Source organism: Scleropages formosus, chromosome 6, assembly GCF_900964775.1.
Source record: "Scleropages formosus chromosome 6, fSclFor1.1, whole genome shotgun sequence".
Taxonomy (NCBI): Eukaryota; Metazoa; Chordata; class Actinopteri; order Osteoglossiformes; family Osteoglossidae; genus Scleropages; species Scleropages formosus.
This window is the reverse complement of record NC_041811.1, coordinates 16,507,446-16,528,014: the sequence shown is the minus strand read 5'-3', so window position 1 is coordinate 16,528,014 and position 20,569 is coordinate 16,507,446. Positions and strand designations below refer to the sequence as shown.

The 20,569-nt window shown below is 38.8% G+C and overlaps 1 protein-coding gene across 1 annotated transcript; it reads left to right on the top strand.

Moving 5' to 3' along the window:
* The first annotated feature begins 9,406 nt into the window (after window positions 1–9,406).
* Window positions 9,407–11,274, top strand: fam240a (family with sequence similarity 240 member A). The gene is made up of 2 exons (XM_018736678.1): window positions 9,407–9,528; window positions 11,169–11,274. The coding sequence occupies exons 1-2, from the start codon at window positions 9,407–9,409 to the stop codon at window positions 11,272–11,274; spliced, it is 228 nt and encodes a 75-aa protein (XP_018592194.1).
* The last annotated feature ends 9,295 nt before the right edge of the window (window positions 11,275–20,569 follow it).

Sequence of the window (20,569 nt, the reverse complement as noted above, 5' to 3'; positions counted from 1 at the left end):
TGCACAAAAAACTTTGAAGAACTATCCATTTTATTAATGCACATTCAGCATTAACACATCTGCTCACGGTATCTGTCAGCTTAACCTAAGTCAGAACATCTTGCACCCAAGCAACATTCATTAAATCCACAGGACCAGCTGATCATGCAAATGCCAGGACATGAACAAGAGTTCTGCCATTCCTTCCATGACAGTAGCAAGTCCACTGAGTCTCACATAGCATTTGTAGTCCCGATGGACGACCCCCGCCCCCTCCCCCTCCCCACCAAGTCCAGGAAAAAGTAGAGAGAACTGCCTTGTTATACATTCTGCTCTCTCCCTCATGGTCTGGGGTGATCCTGCAGCAGCTGATGGTGACAGGGTGTAGATCTGCTGCACTCACCACACATTTGAGCTGTCTGGAATCTCAGAACTTCGGGCCCAGAAGGGGCCACGTGTCTCAGACAATACTATATTTACAAGAATGACAGAGTTTCCACTGCACTCTACACATTCTATAGGCTTTTTTTCAACCTCTACAGAATGTTGGCACAAAAGCCAGATTCTGCAGTATGTTAAAATTACTTTAATTTCTTTAGCATTGTAAAAGTGACCACAGCATTTTATACACAGCTTGTCAAAAAAAAAAAAAAAAAATCCACAACAAGATAAAAAGTTTCATACAGTCCATAGAGCGTTATTTGTTCAGCTAATAAAATTTTGAGAGATAATTAAGTAAATAAGGCAGCATGGTGGTGTTATTGCCTTCAGTGTGATTGTGTGCATATGTGATCATACAATGATCTGGTGTTGTGTCCACCCTTAACCACCCCCAGCCCAGTGCTTCCAGAATGGGCTCTGCAACCCTGACAAGGAGAAGCTGTCAACGAAAGTGAATTATGTAAATAAAAACTGCCTTCAATCAAATTTTTATTTAGTAGATTCTTGAGGTACCCAACAGCCTTAACCACTACGTTACCTCAAATGACTTTAACACACTGCAGTAGACATTAGCACTTTATGGAACACTTCATCTGCAGTTTTACCATATACAATCAACAAAACACAGATTACAAGATGCATGTTCTCCAGTAATTCCTACAATAAATACATTTAACTGTAGGTTGCCAAGACTTGCGTTATAGGGCACCAAAACGATGGAACACCTTACCAGCTAATGTTACAAATCCTCCTTTTGTGGCAGCACTGAAACCTTTACGTAAGGCCCCCTAATATTTCTTAATCTACTCCAAGCAATGGTACTGGTGCTGCTCTCTATACCACTTTCTAGCTGTTCATAACGCACCTCTTTCGTACTAGTTGTTACGTCCCTGTATAGAATTTCAGTGTGTTTTGTTACTCCATTCTGTGTTTGTGTATTTTTGCTCCCAGTAGAGGTCTGTTGTCTTTCATTGGTTGACTTCCCTGTCCATCACCAATCCTGTTGTCAGTTCCTCCACTTGACTCTGCCATCTTAAAAACCACACCACTTCTCAAGAGCTTTGAAGGATTGTCTTATGGTTTTTTCTTTTTTTTTGCTTGCTGCTTGCATGTTTGTTTAGTTCTATCTTTGGTTTGTTGTCTATTGACTTTGTATTGTTGTCTTGGGGAAAAATTGGACAGGTAAGCACATCAAGTTACCTCTACATATGCAGCATGTAAATTTCAGATGCCTGTCTAGATACATTAGGTAAGAAGCAAGTGCCACCCCCTGTACTTTTGATTTTTGGTAGATAGAGTAGGTAACCTAGATGCTAAAGACCTTTTTTGTTTTGCTTCATAGCGAGGGTAGTCTACCAGCTTGAGAAAGTTTAGTTTGATTTTCTTAAGTTCTTTGCTTTGGCACTGTCTTAGTTGCTTTTCCCCCCTAAACAGTGTCTTTGTATTCTGTAAATATTGTAAATAGTCACCTGAGTTTCTGTATTTATTTGCACAGTAAAAATAACTTGCACTTAAGCACTTCCTTGTTGCATGCATGTTTTTGTTGACTCCTTGTTACCAATCATCACCACTCACCTGATATTAAGTCCTAGTCACCCCTAGACAGTTGAGGTTGTAACACTAGTAAACATAAATGTCTTTCCTGACCTGTTATCCTTTGTGCCAGAATGCCAAGGCTGAGTTTTGCTAACGTGACACCTGCAAGCCAAAACCATGCATTGCATTACCAAGCTTGCTAAATGTCACCAACTCAGCTGATATTAGGCATCCGTCATAAATTGTCCAGTGATGCTACATGTCCAGAAGGAGTGGGCAGACTGCTGACCTAGAATCACCAAAAGGTTTTTCCAGCCTTAGAACCTGTGATACCTTTCCTCTGTTGTCCTGTGTCATTTCTTCTTGCATATCTTTTTAGTTGTATATTGCTTATTGCTTGTACATTTACTAGTCATTTGGCACACATTACTGTTATTACTAATGCTAGCTTTCATGTCTTTTTTTGTACATTTTTCAAACTTTTAACAGATAACAGATTTTAACAGATGCTTTAAATAAATTTGAGCTAAATGTAAATTTAAGTGTAGCAGAATGCTCTTACTCAATAACAGGGGTGAATAACCGAAATCAAGCATTTTATGGCCTTTTTTTTTTCAACATGTCCAAAAACATGAGTTTGCTTCTTGGGTGCTGTGGCTTTCCAATGAGGTAGCTGAGATATGTTAACCAGTTTGAAAAACCTCTGAGCAGAAAATCATTAATGCTGACATTTCATTTATTGCTAAGAGGGCAGAATATGAGATGACAAATAAAAGGGGACAAACTATTGTTTAGAAGGTGCAAAAGGTATATCAAATGAAAATCACCTGTATCTAAAAAGGAATTTGAGGCGCATTCTCTTTTTATAGAGCATTGACTGCTGAATCATAAATTATAAGATATGAAGCAGAGCACAGTCTTGAGGGGAGCAAAAGGTGCAGGGCTTCTTAAATACCATCTGAATGGGAACTGGCTAATAACCTTTCCAAAGGTCTTGGGGCTGTAATGATCTGTGCCTTACCTTGCTGATCTAATAAATCATATATGCATGGCATGGGGTAAGTGTCAAATCAGGGGCCTGCATTCACCCTTTAGTACTCCATAATAAATGCATATCGATCCGTATCTCTCCGGCAATGTCACCACCAGAAATGAACACTACTTCACAGGTGATTTTCTGACTCCCAGCTCCTTCATTAGTTGAATCGTACCTGAGGGCCCAGATGTTGCTCTATCACACAGTGCACTCGCTGATTTATGAGAACCAAGTCCTTTATTTGAATAGCAGGCAAAATTTTGTACCAGCATTGTATGGCCCAATAAAAGACACCAGGCAACTACTGCATTGGGAAGGAAAAGCTGCAGTAACTACAATGGGAAAATGTCATGCTCCAACAGAGTTATGTGGCTATAACAAATGCAAAATGTTGTAATACTGATAGAAACACTAAGTATATCATATTGAGTAAACCACTGTGACCCCCCAGAACATGTCTTTTCCAAGGAATGACAAGGATGAGGCAGTAATGAGTGAATTTATGGGTTTCATTAAACTTGTGACACATAATTGTCAAAATCAGCACAAATTAATACAATCAAAGAGCTATGCAGAAGAAATGTCCCTTTGGCTCTTATACCAACAAAGTAAAGGAATGAACAACTCAGGTTATAAAAACGACAAATTAAAAAGTGCAGCACAACTACAAAACACCACTAAAACTCACAATACACAAGTCAGACTATAAAAAAAACCCCACGGATAATCTTAAAAAAGTCCCACAGTCTCCTATTAGAACAAATCTCAATAAGGTTTGAATGGCCACACCTGGTGCTCATTTCCTGTTAATGAGACTTCCTTGTGTGCAGCAGTCAGTTTAGAGGATTGGGAATGAGGCATAAGCTGCTAACAGTCTGAAGCACATATGGTAAGATTTATCAGAGTTGGTGAAATGGAATAATCACAACAGAAGCCCTACACTTGTTACTGGCAACGCAAGAAACATGACCACAGCTGGTATACGACCAAAGATATTCCTTCATTTTAGGTATTGGATGACAAGATGGCTCAGCAGGAACCACTGAAACTTCAAGGCTCTAAGGCTGTGTGTTTAAAAATAGTGGGAACTACGTAACCTAGTAGCTAGATGCATCGTACAGTGTTGGCATAAATGTTGGTGTACTTGATACCAGCAAACCTTATAAGAATGACATTTTTCAGAAAGAAAAAATAGTTCCGCTGCTCTTCGACAATTGAAAGGAAAAAGGATATAACTTCAGGTGACAGTAGATTTCCCTTGGGCTAACGGTTATACCGGGGTACAGACCCTGTTCATCCAAATAATAGCAGGTTCAACTTCAGTTGTCAAAATGACTGGCTTATCCATGCTGCCAAACTGAAAGTGTCTGTGTTCACAGTGACCAGGTGCAAGATATCACGTTATTAGCAATCACCCAGACTCAGTGTTAATTCCTGTCTGTGACAATGCATAAAAGTTCTGATTACACTCATCAACATTTATGGACAGAAAGAATATTCTTGTACAGTGCATGCATGGATTCACATTTTTAGTCGAATAATACACGCAGTACAACAAATGCAATGATTATGAAAGAGAAAAAAAGAGTTCTCATAATCTATTTACTTACCTTTTTACAGGGTTCAAGTAATATTAATACTGAGTCCAAATTACATTGTTTAAGCTGGTTAACATCAGCTGCCAGTCAGAACTGATTAAATATTTAATTGTGTGTGATTTTGCAGGAGTGGCTTAACATTTCAGCAAAATTTATTTGCACATATCCCATACTATAAGTGTGTTCAAATGATTAAAAGATTTAGATCCAATGATTAAAAACCAGGCATCACGATGTGACAAAATTCGAGTAAACTTAAAAGAAGAACAAGGATGTTTGGCAGCATGGCGGCACAGGGGCTAGAACTGCTGCCTCACAGCACCTGGGCTGTGTCTTCAAGCATGTGTTTGAATCTGGCTCAGTCTGTGTGGGGTTCACATGGGTTTCCTCCTACAGTCCAAAGATGTGCTTTTAGACAAATTGCAGATTCTAAATTGTGAATTTGTGTGTGACTGCCTGCAATGGGCCTTGGCCCCACCTAGGATGTACCCTGCTACGCATCCTATACTTCTGTGACTGACCACCATGCTTAACGTAGGTAAGGCAGTCAAAAACAAAAAACTGTGACAAAGATGGGGGTGCGGTGGTGCAGTGGGTTGAACCACAGTCCTGCTCTCCGGTGGGTCTGGGGTTCAAGTCCCCCTTGGGGTGCCTTGCGACGGACTGGCGTCCCGTCCTGGGTGTGTCCCCTCCCCCTCCGGCCTTACGCCCTGTGTTACTGGGTTAGGCTCCGGTTCCCCGCAACCCCATATGGGACAAGCGGTTCTGAAACTGTGTGTGTGTGTGTGTGTGTGTGTGTGACAAAGATTAGTGAAGTAAAAGTATTTGAAATCCACTTCAGCTTCAAGTCCACTTTGTAAAAGTGAAAATAAAAATTGAACTACTTTCAATGGGTCATTCATCATTAAAGACTGATGAATATGGAATACATTTTAACACACCTTCGATACTGTACTATTACTTTTATGCAATGCTTTTCTCCAAAGCAACTTGCAATGCAATGTTAACTGGCTTTCTTGCAACTTGCTGCCTACACCAATTTTTTACTGCTGGGCAATTTTAGTTGAGCGAACTTAGGGTAAGTACTTTGTTCCAGGGTGCTACAGCTAGAGGTAGGATTTGAATCTGCCACCTTTGGGTCCAAAAGCAGCAGGTTTAACCACTACATTGCCCCTAGAATTGAATAATTGATCACAACTCTTTAGAAGCAGTTACAACAAATGAGAATACTATAGATGAATAACACTGACTGTATTTAAATGAGTTCCAGTGATTTAATCTGAATAAGTTTTTACTTTTCTTTTAAAACACTGGCTACTTACAGTACATGTAAAATGCCATTTCTATTAACATGCACTACACATTTAACTATAAAAAATGGGAGTGACGGACCCAGTAATTTAGCTATTAATTCAACTTATGAAAAAATATAGAGACTGCTGAGAAGATGCTCGTACATAGGTGCATCTTGTTGGTTATTTTTGGGGTTCATGCGTACATTATTTTTGAGAAGATGTCAGGACGCCTGTGTGTGGTCCACAACTATGGATGGCTATTGCACAATGAGGAATTGTCATGACAGGTTCCAGTTTTGTCAGAGATTGGTTTTTGTACTCGTTACAGTATCTTTGTCAAAACTGCATTCCACATATGCACACTACTAAGGGACAGTACTTACTGAGATCCCTGTCTCCAGACCATCTTTGTACTATCACCTTAGGGGGTTGTGTTGTCTAAGTATATTGCTTCTCAGGTCTACATCACTACTCCTGCTTATGATGGATCCAAGTTGTCAGAGAGGAAGTATGACACTCAATGAACTCTCATTGGTCAAAAATACACAATGGCCAGAGAAGTTCACAGAATACAAGAAGAAGGAATTGCTAAGCAGCTAATGGCAAATGTACCATTATTTGTCCAGGAGCAAACTGTAACTGACAGCTGACATTAGCCAATGAACCTGTTGTGACAATGACCAGGCATTGCTAATCATTTGCAGCAAAAGTGACCTCAATCGTTTTAAAGAGAGAATGTTAAAACACTAAATGAGAAAATTATTAAGAAGAGGTTGGCAGAAGTTTAACAGAGCAAAAGTTTATGTTTTTTCTTTGCAAATGTACTCAAGTTCTGAAACTCCAGTTTTTTGTATTGATTCAGACTAAATTGTTGCCTCTCTTCAGCAATGGTGTGGGTGGTCATCTTACCAAAATAGCCTCTTGTCACTGCTTTTTTTCTGTCTCCCCAGACAAAACAGGTGCTGTACTTTGGAACTAGTACAAGTCTATTGCAGACTGCCTTTATGGTATTTTCTGACATTGAGTGAAGGGCCATAGATTATTTATAAAGCTTAGGGAGATGCCATTCGCATGGAAAAACAGTCAACTAATGATTGGAATAAAGGCTATTAAATCGCAGCTCCGTGTTTTACAATTAGGGATACACACTCGCAATATGAAAGAAATGTGGGCAGAGCTTCTGAGAGAAATTTGTGAACAGATGTGGGTTTTTTTGTCATGCCTGCAACATTTTTTTTCTCCAGTTTTAGTCCCTTCCAATACCATCTGATACTCTAGAAGCTCCTCAACAGCTATACTTATCAGAAGTACCGAACAATTGCTAAAAAAAAGAACATTGCCTCTTAATCAAGTGGATATGATTCTGAGCTCACTTTGATCTTTGTTTACACTAATAACTGTGAATGGGGGGGGATTCTGTACAAGACTTCAGCATTCTTATTTTTGATTAAGTCATCACAATAGCGGTGAGTCACCCTTTTTTGAAAGTGGTGCATGCCATTGCAGAAGATTCCACATTACATTTTTGTGTAATCAAATCCCAGCTTTAAGTATCCCATCTTTGGTGATGACTTCCTCACCGCCCTTGCAATTCATCCACATAGCAGGTCAAAGGCATAAATCCCAGATAAAGCATTTGTGAAGGTCTGAAGGCATCACTTGTTGGACATGGTAATAATGATACTTAACAACCACATTATTAGAATGGATCTTTACAGCAGTTCTACAGTATGGTGCACAGCGCTGAGAGGAGCCAGTCACATTAAATCACATTAAAATAGATGATGATGTGTGGCTAGAACTCATTCCAGGACAAGCAAAACATCATTCTCACTGACATCATTCTCACTCCTTCTCACTCTTGGGAAAGGGGCTGAGGCGCATAGTGTGGAAGACATTTAAGCCTTTGTGGCACATGCTAGAACATTCTACAGCTCTGGTGTTATTGATAAGCTGAATGACAGTAGCAGGGCATACAGCAAGGGGAATAGTGAAATCCCCTCCCGCCCCGAGATTCAGAAAATGGAGGTGCCATGTGAAGACCCAGTCACCTGTTTGTAAATAAAATATTTCAAAGGGTGAATGGGTTCTCTATTTGTCCCTTTGTGACTGTCTCATTGCATCTTAGCACATCAGGGAACAACACACCTTGGCCTTAGAGCTTGACGCCAGCAATCCCCTTACTGACCAAAGAGATACTGCAGTAAGTCTCATTTTTTTATATGAGTTTTAGCAGCATTGTCTATCTCATGCTTGCAGTGGTAGCCTTGTTTTTTGCAATTAACCTAGTATATGTACAGGACATTTAGCATTGAAGCTGTGAGGTTTATTTTGGCAATCCCTGGTGATGACGTTAAGATGTGTTTGTCTCTCCATTCTCATCAATCTCATTGTAAAGAGCTGTCATTCTGATGTATTATCATCCGTATTTTTATGAAAGAAATGAAATTATAAAATAGTTTTTCTAATAAGACGTGAATTTATGTAAAGACTTAATAAATATACATTTATGGCCTTCATAACATTCCTGCCATATCTATTTTAATACTACAACAAAGATGTATGATGAAAAACAATCCTCACACCACATGAAACTTTGCACAGTTACACTCAAGTCAAAAAGTGAGTGCTCCAACTGCAACTAATGTCCTCATTCATCGTGCACTCTGGAGGGATCTGCTTTGCATGGCAAATCAATACTTGAAATTGCTCTTGTGACACTCAATTCATTGCCTGCAGTCCTGGGTATAGTGTCTTTTCAGGAAGGGTGGCATTATTATCCATCTTACATTTACCATGAGAGAAGGATTCACACTTTTAAGAAAGAGCACAATCCATACTTGCTTCAGATGTCTCCTGCTTAAAAGAATGTATTATTATTGGAAGGAGAAGTTTAAAGCTCAAAAAATGTGACATTACCAAAAACGTACACATTTCTATTTTTGATCAGTAGACTTTTTGTTGTAATGTGTATATTAGATGCCTCTGTTGAGGTAACATGTGATAACTGCTTTTCTTTGCACTATTAAATATTAATCAAATCATGTCAGTATAACAGCACCAATCATTAAGACATCAGTACCAAGGGAAAAAGAACAAGCCCAACATTATGTAACTTTTAGATTTAAATGTCACTTAAATCTTCATTGTGTTACTTATTTTGTGTCTGTGATGCACCACTCCTTATCATTATTGTTATTTAAAAATGTGGTTCATTTAAAACTCCTCCCATCTGTTATTTTTAAAATTGTGAATTTTCGCAGGAAGATTACAACAGAAAACCTGACTTTGTTTCTAAAAGATGTGTTTCTAGAAGGGTGTATTTTGTTAACCAGAAATGATTATTTTAACCATTTGTGTGAATGTTTTCTTCACAAAAACACATTTGCTAAAGTATGCAGTTTTAATAAATCAATTATAATAAATCTATTTTCATTTGTAAAAGTAAACCATTTTGACCCAGTAAGGTTCTAAATAGCCAGTGTATTGATGATTTTATTTTTTGTACTTTATTACAGAGAATGAATTTGGCACGGATTCATGATAAATATAAGACAAAAAAATTCTGGGAGCAGAAAATTGAAAACCACTGCCAGATGACTAGTAATGAAGAATTAAGGATGAAGAATAGTGCTTTGTCCAAGTAAGTTACTCAATAGTTTTCTCTAATAAAAAGAGAAATTGGCCATGAAATTCGGAGCATGCAATCTCCCACACCAAACTATCTTCTTCGGAGCCACAGCATAGGTCCATTGAGCATGTTAGTTAATTTTGTGTTATTTAGAGATGCAGTAATACTGGCCAACCATGAAATAGCTTTACACTATAGATATATTTGAGGCTGTTTTATTTTAAGCTTTTTAATTGCATACTGATTCTTTGTGCAATGCTGTTCCTAATAAGTGGTAATAATAATATTAGGTATAATGGTAGTCTAGTTAGCAGTATCAAAGCAGTTTTTCCAACGTGTGAATGTAAAAAAGCATTCAAATATTTAATTAGAAGATGAAAAAATATTTTAATGAGATTTAAGTTAATAAGAAACATGCCACACATAATTGAACAAATGTTTTATTACTTTGCTAATTTGGATATACTGTAACAGAAATTTTGCATAATCAAAAAGAATGTTTCAGTAAATCTGTCAGTGACATTATTACTATCACACTGGTCACAGAGGTCACCATTTCCTTCATTAGTCCATCCATGGATTCTTCAAAGTGTTGCCTAATTGAGGGTCACAGTATGTTCATTAACCATATACTGTATTGGGAAATGTTTCTAATGTCAATTATGTGTTTAAGTAACTGTTGTGTAGGAGTCCAATTAATTCCACTATTTAAATTAAACAGAATATCCCAGGGGTTCATATGTCTTGTCCTCCTTTTAGAGCTACAGAATAAATACTTGATTTGGAAAGGAAATCTGTACTAATTATATAGGAATCTCATGTAATAATCGGGGAGTCCTGAGTCAAACATGTGGCTCACAATGAGCTTTTACAACTATAAGGTCAAGAGTTCATCGGATACAGAGTTCCCGTACGAAGTGCAAATGCATGCTAATTCACCTCTTTGGTCCCCCAGCTAATCAATATGAATTAGTTGACTATGGAGCAGCTGGAGGTAATTATCGTACAGTTGGATCACATAATGAACATATAGATCGTTTAAACAAAGTAATGAGCTCAAGGTACAGTGCTAAAGTAAAGAGTTGAAGGTGCATTTGTGAATTAATTTCCCCGGGCAACCTATAACATGAAGTGACTCATCGTGGGCAATATTGTTTTCTTTAACTCTTCACTTGTTCAATACTTCACCTTGAATGTATTTTTATATCATGATTTAATATGTATTATGATATTCAGTTCATTACAAGTATAATTTTTACTATGAGCATCTTCATTTGTACTTTATAATATATGTTCGTAAGGTGATTTTCAGTCAGGTGTTTTCTAACTTCAAATTTATGAGTCTTCTTACCATAACACAGTAGGGTAAGTGGTGATGAGTTGAAGTCAACTTATAGTAAGCACTCGCACAGTTTTTATGGTAAAGGAAGGTACAGAAGGTGTTTACCATTACTGTCTTGTGCATGTCTTTAGACTACTCAGATGACCAGTTCAGCACTGTGTGGCATTAACTGTACTGCAGCAGGGACTTTCGATCAGGAGTTCTTTTTGTAATCTTATTTAAGTTCTGCATCTGAGCCCTGAAAGACTGGCGACACTACTGGCAAGTCAGTGAATAGTTTAAGTGTCCTCACTTTGTCTCCCTTCCGCAGGCTCCGCAATGAGTGGATTCAGAGGCTGGAGAGTCGGACCCGGCAGCAAAGCAGCTTTAATGAGAATCTCCGAGCTACAGGCGCAGACAATTTAAAAATACCTTAAAATAGCCTCATTCTTTTAAATAAATTCTTTTTAAATATTTTTGCATGCAGGCCAGAGTAATTCTAATGCAAAACATTTTTTCACATTGGTTCGAATCCGAAAGTTACAAAGGAGCACCAACCCATTAAATACCGAAATTGTGTCAGCATATTATTTTGTTGTGAAAATTGTTTCGTATTATTTGTTTGTTTTTCAGGAAGCTGTTACAAATAACGCAAACACTATGTCCCTGTCGACATGCCGAAAGATCAAGGGAAGTCATAACTTTCAAGTGTGCAATGTAACTATGCTCATTTGCCACAAGAAGATGTTTAGGTGTTTACAGAGTAAGCCTGGAGCAATTTAGGAACCTCTTAAACAGGATCTGGCAGAAACACGAGCTGCTGCTATTCACAGTGAAAATGTAAAGGAACAGCACCCCTGAGACAGATTTATTGAATGATCAAAAGAGATATTGTATTGTACATGTCATTACAGTAATCAAAAGCAAACAGGGATGTCTAGAAGCACTCTTAAAGGTTCATAAATCTACTATCAAGCAATAGAAAGCATGGGAAAACAAGCACATTTTCAGGATTCTATGCTGTTATTAAAATGCATATGATGTGGAACACTATTGAAACTCCAGTTTAATATTAATACCAGCATTTTTGCACACTGTTGGAATAAAAATTGTCACTAGATGTTAATATTAATAGTTAGAATGAGATGAACATTTTTTTAGTCAGAGAAAAATCTTATTCTTGTATTTGCATAACAATTGCATTTTCTATCCGCATGCGTTGTTGAGACCTGGCTTTGAAACTTGTGAATTCACATTAATTGGTGTGAAATTCAACAGCTTTCAAGTGGAGTCGCTTTCTTCGCATGTTATTTATTTAATATTAAAAACAATTGATGTGAATTTGACAATGCACAGAGGACAGGATTGACCAGGACTGCAGAGGTCAGATGAACGCATTGATTTATTTCTTCAAATTTCCTTGCATTGTCTGAACATTTGTTAAACAGATAGGGCTAAATAATAAGCTATACACATATGAAATATTTTCCATATTTGTAAATCATATAGTATGAACTTGCTGAAAACATTTTTAAATCTAATTGTGTACACTGAAAAAAATTGAAAGGGTTAGGGTTAGGGTTAGAAAAGTTGCCTCATCTCCAGGACAGTTCATTGTGTAACTGATTTTAACTGCCAAGAAAAATATTGTTTATATTTGGAAAATATGATTTACAATCGCTTTCTTCTCTAAAAACTTTTCCTTGTAGAAAAATGCAAACAAAAGAACAAATAAAACTTGCTTGGTAAATTCAGCAAGATTTCTTACTACATGCAGTTCATATCTAAGAGGTTACGGTGTTAGCCATGTCAGACACTTTATGAAAAGTTTAATTTTTATATTATGATTTGTAAAGGAACAGATATCTAATGTCGATATTGTCTATACTGAGTTTAAGGAATAAAATAAAGAAATTCAGGGAGCTGGTCAATTAACTAAGTTTCCTGTTTTCCAGCAACACATTGCAAGGCAAGGGTAAGTCAGCATACTGGCACCGGGAAATTTGGCAAAACCCTGAGAAACACGGGAAAAACAATTAAACTTTACGCACACTTTGAGCCAAAGTCAGAGGCAAACTCAGCAGGATCTTGGAGAATCAGCACTCTTGATGCTCTGAGTGGGATGAATAAAATTATGCTGAACAGACACTAAACAGAGCAAAAACCTCATATGTTCCACACAGTGCAGAGCCATGTTTCCAGCTGCACACTGAGTGTAAATACACAAGTTAAATACCGACCTCACTTGCTCACATATACATCACCATCAATCAGTCCAACTGATTCCATAAGCTACAGAATACATACATATAACGGACTGCATATTTTTTTCTTTTTAAACGGTGCAGCAAATCGTTTTTTTAGACTATGAGCCCGATCTTTCATGGGTTTTTGCAGAGGTATTTAAATAATGTTTAATATGGCTAATCAGATAATATGATCTATTGTCTAATCAAACCTAATTAAAGAGTCTGTGGCAGTGTGACTATTCTATTAATGCCATTCATAAAGTCTGTGTCAAATTAATTTTTGCTCAAAAACAGTCCATTCTAATGGCTCCCAAATTTAAGGGGCTGGAGAAGGCACTTCATGTTTTAAATGTTTTAAGGTTAGACCAGTATGTTATTCCTATGTTCCGTAAAAATTCTGGCATCACAGAATTCAAAAGTATTAATACATAAGGGTCAATGATTTTTTCATTGTTTCTACTGATTACAAACTCCCTCTCTCCCCTTATCGGTTATATGCCGTTCACGAACAAGTTAAATTGTGAGGAATACCCAAATCTCTATGCGGGATATGTTCAAATCTCACAGTGAACCCATTTTACGTGCTAAGAACCACCTGTGTTTCCTTGGAATGCTTCTCTATCAACTCAGAATTCCTGCTCTTAAATAAATTTAAATTTATTTCTCTGTTAGCTCATCCACACTTTCTTGAAGCTGTTATTATCATCCTCTGACACTTGATCTTTCCTTCTGATTGAATCTTATCAAGATCATAGAACCTGAAATCCATTTTGCCGTGTGACACAGCAGGCTGTGACAACACATCTGAATCCATGGATGACTACTGAATTCAGCATAGCATAGTGAGCATTAGTATATAGTTAGTGGATACTAAGGAACCCAAAAATCTTGTCTTAGAGCCTAGAACTTGCTGGACATTTAATAATATATGTAAGTAATAGATATCCAGCAATGAAAATAGCAGGCAATGATAGAATGTGCAATAAAAGCCCACTTTCAATAAAACAAAAGCAATAAAAATAACAACCAAATAAATTATTTTAACAGCACTACCCTTTTATTGGAGGAGTCACCTTAATTTAGTTATCTGCTCATCCTCAGAGAAACCACCACAAGCCCACTTTTTGAAACATGTTGCCACAAAGAATTGCTACTATATGTTCCAGGTGTCGTGTGTAATTCAACATGCACGTGTAGTACATGCATCCATTTTCATTAACCGCTCGTCCTCAGCAGGGCCGTAGAAGTCCAGAGCCGATCCCGGAATGACTGGGCATCACAGAGGGGGGCACTCAGGACGCCAGTCCATCATAGGATAGTTACACACACAAACCCACCCATCAACACACTATGGTCAATTTAGCATCTCTACTTGAGCTGCACCAGAAGGAAACCCATAAAGACTTGGGAAGAACATGCAAATTCCACACAGACTAAGTATGGTTCAATCCCACATTCTTTCAAGGCACCATGAAGTGATAGCATTATTCATTACACCACAGTGCCACCCGCATCACTATAGCATAGCTTAAGTGAGCATGATGTAACTATTAATTTTCTGTCATCTTTATTCAGAGCACAAATCTTCAATTACTGCTAGAATGCTGACAGCATCTCAGCTTTTGCCGGAACTTTGACCTCGCGACAGTCTCCCTTTTTCATAACATATGTGTCAGTAGTGTGACATCCCGAAGGCTGTAGCTGGATGTACATTTCTGCAGGGAATTGCATGTCTTCTCAGATGATTGACATGTTTTTTATTTTTTTTTTAGTTGTCCTGCATTGCAGTGGCATTCTAATTTCAGTAAAGCAATATTCAAAAGTGTATCATTCCCACTGATGTCAAAGTTTTTCACAGCTGGTTATACCGATATTAATTGATATTTTACATGTGAAAATGATTCGAGGGTCAGCATTTCAACACAGAAATAGTCTTTAAATTGAAACTCTTAGAAAACCATTTTAAACTACTCTTTAAAGTGTAATGCAAAACAGGGATCCTCAACCACACATTAAAGCACACATTTAAAAATAATTTGTCTTTGTGGATAAAGATAAGCAAGAATGTGTCAAATAGGAAGATATAAGCAATAATTCACAGTATACAGTATATACAGGTGGTGCCCGATTTACGATGAGGTTACGTTCCGCGAAACCTGTACACACCTGTGCGTGACAGACTGGGAGGTGCGGACTGGATGTGCTGCTGCCCAGCATTGCGAGAGAGTATCACACCGCGTATCACTTGTCCGTGAAAAAAATCTAAATTCAAAATTCAAAGTATGGTTTCTACTGAACGTCTATCGCCAGTTCAGCATCGTAAAATCGACAAAATCGTAAGTCGAGCCATCGTAAATCGTGGACCACCTGTAGGCATAAAAGCTGTATTTACTAACCTAAAAAGAATTACGTTACATGACGCTGTGATGTCATAAAGCATGTAGTTTATCAAATGTTTCATAAAGCGTGCAACAAATGAAGTAATAATTTTCATACACTGATCTGATTGCTCCATAGGCCCAGGATGGCCACGGTGCCCCTTGGGGACCTGTCAGGAGTCTGCATGTAGCCATCTGCTCCTTGTCCGTCAATTTGAGCATTACTTCATAGTGCAATTTGAATTAACGTGATTAAAACTACAAGGTTGTGAATCTACATTTACTTGGTGCTTTTCTCCAAAGCAACTTCCAATTATTCACCCATTTATACAGCTGGGTAATTTTTAGAGGAGCAATTCGGGGTAAGTATCATGCTCACAGATATTACTGTTGGAGGGGGGATTCAAACCTGCATCCTCTGCGTCCAAAAGCAGCAACTCCAACCATTGCACTACCAGCTAGCCCTACCTGGGGTATACTTTCTCACTGCCTTTATTGGCTGAAGCCATGATGGTGGGTCTCTGTGGCATCTAGTGTGTAGCACTGTTTTCAGTGTTTGAGTTTTACTGGATGTGTGTAGTCTCAAACCATGGTCTCCTGTGTGACTAATAGTCACCACGCAGCATTCAACCGAGGTTTCAGGATAGCGTTCCTGCAATATGTCAGGGTTTGAGAGCCTCAAGGTACATTGCTTTTTGTCAGTGCTAAGCTCTTAAGTACAAAGAAGATTGCAGGACTTACAGTAAGTTACATGAAATGATCAGTTGACATTTTGGTTCTAATGATTTTTTCAAATCATGTTAATCCAATTCAGTGTTGGGGGGAGCGGTGGCACAGCAGGTCTGGGGTTCGAGTCCTGCTTGGGGTGCCTTGTGACGGACTGGCGTCCCGTCCTGAGTGTGTCCCCTCCCTCTTTAGCCTTGTGCCCTGTGTTGCCGGGTTAGGCTCCGGTTGCCCGCGACCCCGCTCGGGACAAGCAGTTGTAGGCATTGTGTGTGTGTGATTCGGTCTTAATCAAAGGATAATTGTCTTAAAAGTGAAAAGTACAGGTTTCTCCAAAGGTTTTTATTGACCCCCTTAGAATAAATAATTAAAATTTTTAATTATTCATTTACTTTTAATCATTTTCAGTACTAGAAGAATGATAAAAATAATCTAAATTAATAATGAATTTGGTTTCAGCCATCTATCTACTGTCAATAACTGCTTAGTCAGTGCAGGGCTGTCTATACACAGTGGGACAGCTGGGGGTGTAGTGGCTAAAGCTGCTGCTTTTGGGCCCAAAGGTTACAAATTTCATTCCTGTCTCCAGGTGAACTGCCCTAGAGTCAGGTACTTACCTTAAACATTGCGCCAGTAAAATTAGCAAACTGTATAAATGGGTTAATCGTTTTAAGTTGCTTTGGAGAAAAGTGTCGGCTAAATGAACAAGTGTAAATGAGAAGCATAAGGCAGAGTTCATCCCGCATGGATGACAATCTATCAAACATACACACCGATTCACCTGAAACAAGTCTTTGGAGATGTGTGTAGGAGGAAACCCATGTGAGCACTAAGAGAACGTGGAAACTCGGTAAAGACTGAATGGTGATCAAACCAGTATGCATTTCCACAGCTCAGGCGTGGGTGCCCACTGTGCAGCCCACACACACACACACACACACACACACACACACACACACACACACACACACACACACACACACACATTTTCTGAACCACTTGTCCCACACAGGGTCGCGGGGAACCGGAGCCTACCCTGCAACGCAGGGCGTAAGGCCGGAGGGGGAGGGGACACACCCAGGACGGGACGCCAGTCCGTCGCAAGGCACCCCAAGCGGGACTTGAACCCCAGACCCACCGGACAGCAGGACTGCGGTTCAACCCACTGCGCCACCGCACCCCCCTGTAACATAAGATAATGTACTGTATATATACATCAATTAAATACACAGACACACTGGCTGAAACCGCTTGTCACAAACGGGGTCACGGCAAACCGGAGCATAACCCAGCAACACAGGGCGCAAGGCTGGAGGGGGAGGAGACACACCCAGATCGGGACGCCAGTCCGCCACAAGGCACCCCAAGCGGGACTCGAACCCCAGACCCACCAGAGAGCACCAGCGCGCCCCCCATTAAATTAAATATATTAATGTAAATATTAAGCAATTACTTAAGAGCCTAATAAACAGTGTACCAGAGTACCAGTGTGAACAGATGTAATGTTCACTGATCAGACCACCTGCTATTTACCCTCAGGCACATCTTAGTGTCCGGCACTTGACTTCCCAGTGTGAACCTCAATCAATGCGGGAATGTAGTTATTGAACTGTGTGTAATGAGAGTTCTACCAATTAGAATTTCAACAGCTCAATAACTATGTTTTTATATTTATTTTTTGCAAACTATCTCAATATATATCATTTTTCCGTCCCACAACACTCTGTGCTCCTTAGCATGCTACCAAAAATAGCTAGAATGGCGCTAATGTTCTAAATTCAGCAAGTTCTAACAAAATGAATGGTTGTGTGTACGCTGTGCCTGGGCCGACATGATAATGGTGTACAATGGCATACTAAGTACTAACGGCTTCTCTAATGACCCTACTTATGACTTCAGAATTACAAAGTGGGTGGAAGTTAAACATCAATCTCTGCAGAAAAGTGATGTCTCCAAACCAATTAAAATGTATAACTATTAATAGTTCGGTGGATTTCGTTTTCAGGAGCTCCCCAGCACTCGCTATCAGGGAGCTTCATCTTTCCAAAGTAAATAATGGGACCAATAATCAGCACAACAGTCTTTGTTATGGCTTTGCTAACGATATCATACCGTTGCTATGACCTCCATGTGACACCCAAGTTCCATTTCGAACTGAGCTTGTCAGAATTCACACATTCAAATCACTAATGTGATCTCTGCATCTGCAATGAGTGTAGATGTGTTTACCTTCCAGACACCAAAGTATTTTTTTAATCTAAACTACAGCCAGCGTAACAGAAAGTATAGGTTGTTCTTGTTGAACGCGAGCAGAACTTACCAATTCCGTACAACGTGGCTTCTGGTTGAACTGCAGTTCTGGGTTTGAATCCCTGTGATATTCTGCTGGACTCCCCACTAACTTTCAAGCTTCAGCAACCAGTCCAATCTGTTTTATCCACAATATGGGTGTTCATATGGTTTTACCCTGATAGTGGAGTTCGTGTACGCTATTCCTTTTCAGTCCCTACTCTGGTCGCTGATTGTGGATGAGAATAAGTTTTGAAAGTTGGCTTGGAACAGCCATACCTAAAGAACATCATTAGCTCTTCTACCCCATCCAGACAGTTTTGCTCAGCATTTTCTGCATGCTTATTAGTTTATGTCCCCCAAGGCCAGCCTTCCAGAACTGCTTCCTTTTCCTCCCTGGCCCCTTTGGTGAAATGAGCTGCCATCACCTGTCAGAACATTGCTTTTCTCCCCTCTCAGGCTAAAGGCTCACCTCTTTAGATGGTACCTCTGCCCCAAGAACTCGATTACGCCTGTCCCCTATAGCTAGATAAGCCATTTTTAACATATTGCCAGGAATCACAATTATTAGCATTCTGCCCTGCTTTTTGCAGTTCTTTTTACATGTGCTTCTCCACATCTGTAAGCACATTATGGGACAAAAGCAGATTATTTGCACGGATATTTTGGAATCTTCCATATTTTTAGTACAAATCCTTTCTCGTTCTGGATACCTCAGACAGAATAATGAATGTAAGGAAAAATGTAAAGGTATATGTAAATTATAATGATCACAACTCTTTTGAACCTTAAATATTATTGCAGTACTTCTCAATCTGGGCACAATCCAGTTTATGCGGTTTTCCCAGCTGTTTTTATGTGCTAAAAACCTCAGTTCCGAGAAAGACAGCTAAATCATTTAATAAATGGAAAATAATCAGTTTCCTCAAGTGCTCATGCAGATAAAAAATATGAACACAATGTGGAATTGGTCGAAAAGACCGCACCATGGTGTGTTCACAGGGCCTTCGTATTGTTCCCTACTATTACCTATGGAAAGAATGCGCAAGGAAGCAGTCCTATATGGAAGGTGTGCCATACAAGGCCTTGTGAAGTTGAGAGGCAAGTATTAATTAGAGCAGCTGTCTTGGGAAATTATGTGACAGCAATAGCTGTATTTGGAATTTGTCAGTTTCTCCACCCCTGCTCTTCTCAAGCGAGCAGTGACCCGGATTTTACACCACCAAGACATTCTGCAAGCAAAATAAAACATGACAAAATGACATGGAAGATTGTTGAAGGTCTATAGCTCTATGAAGTCTTTTTCATTTTGCGATTCATAGTTCTCTTTAACAATGCATTAAAGTTTCCAGTGTGAACCTTCAGTCTACTTGCCATATTTGCTATACTTGTGTGATAAACTCCTTCTGTTTCCAGATTAGTGCAGACTTTTTTATATTTGTGTGGGATTTGTAGTGAGGTGAGTTTTCTTTTTTTTTTTTTTTTCCTAAATGCTAGTAATCCATTAGTTCCATTAACTAGGAGTAGGTACACAGTGCATTGGAAACATTCGTCTTCCACATTATCCAAAGCCTGAACAAGCAATGCTTTTAAACCCACTTTTAGTATATGGGACCACAGAAGAGACTGAAGATTGGAATAAAATACATTTATGGCTTTTAATGGTGACAGCATTGCATATTCAATATAGCACAAAATGACAAAGGCAGGTTGAAACAACTCTTTTCGACATCCCAGCGCATAATTGGTCCGTTTCAAATGTTATAGTTCTGTTCAGGAAATTTCTCTCACCTGAGCTCAAGAATGAAGCACAATGCATCACAAATTGAGGTGTAGACAAGAAATAAATGCAGCATCACTGGAGAATTTGATTTAAGGTAGCATCAGCTGTGGTTTGTAGTGTAAATATTGTAATAAATTTTGTAATTAATTTGTTTTGTGATACAAACATCCCAAATATACAGTATTTCACTCTGATTTCTTTGTGTTAGAACAGCAGGAAAACAGAATTATGAGAATGTGTTTGTCTGGAGAGAGTTTCTGATCTTCATGTGCCGTTTTGCCTTTGGCAGCAAATGGTTTTATTTTGACTG

Excerpts from the sequence above, each read along its gene's own strand:
- fam240a (XM_018736678.1), top strand. The coding sequence starts at position 9,407 with ATGAATTTGGCACGGATTCATGATAAATATAAGACAAAAAAATTCTGG. Across the intron at positions 9,529-11,168 it reads AAGAATAGTGCTTTGTCCAA|GCTCCGCAATGAGTGGATTC; the intron begins GTAAGTTACTCA and ends TCCCTTCCGCAG.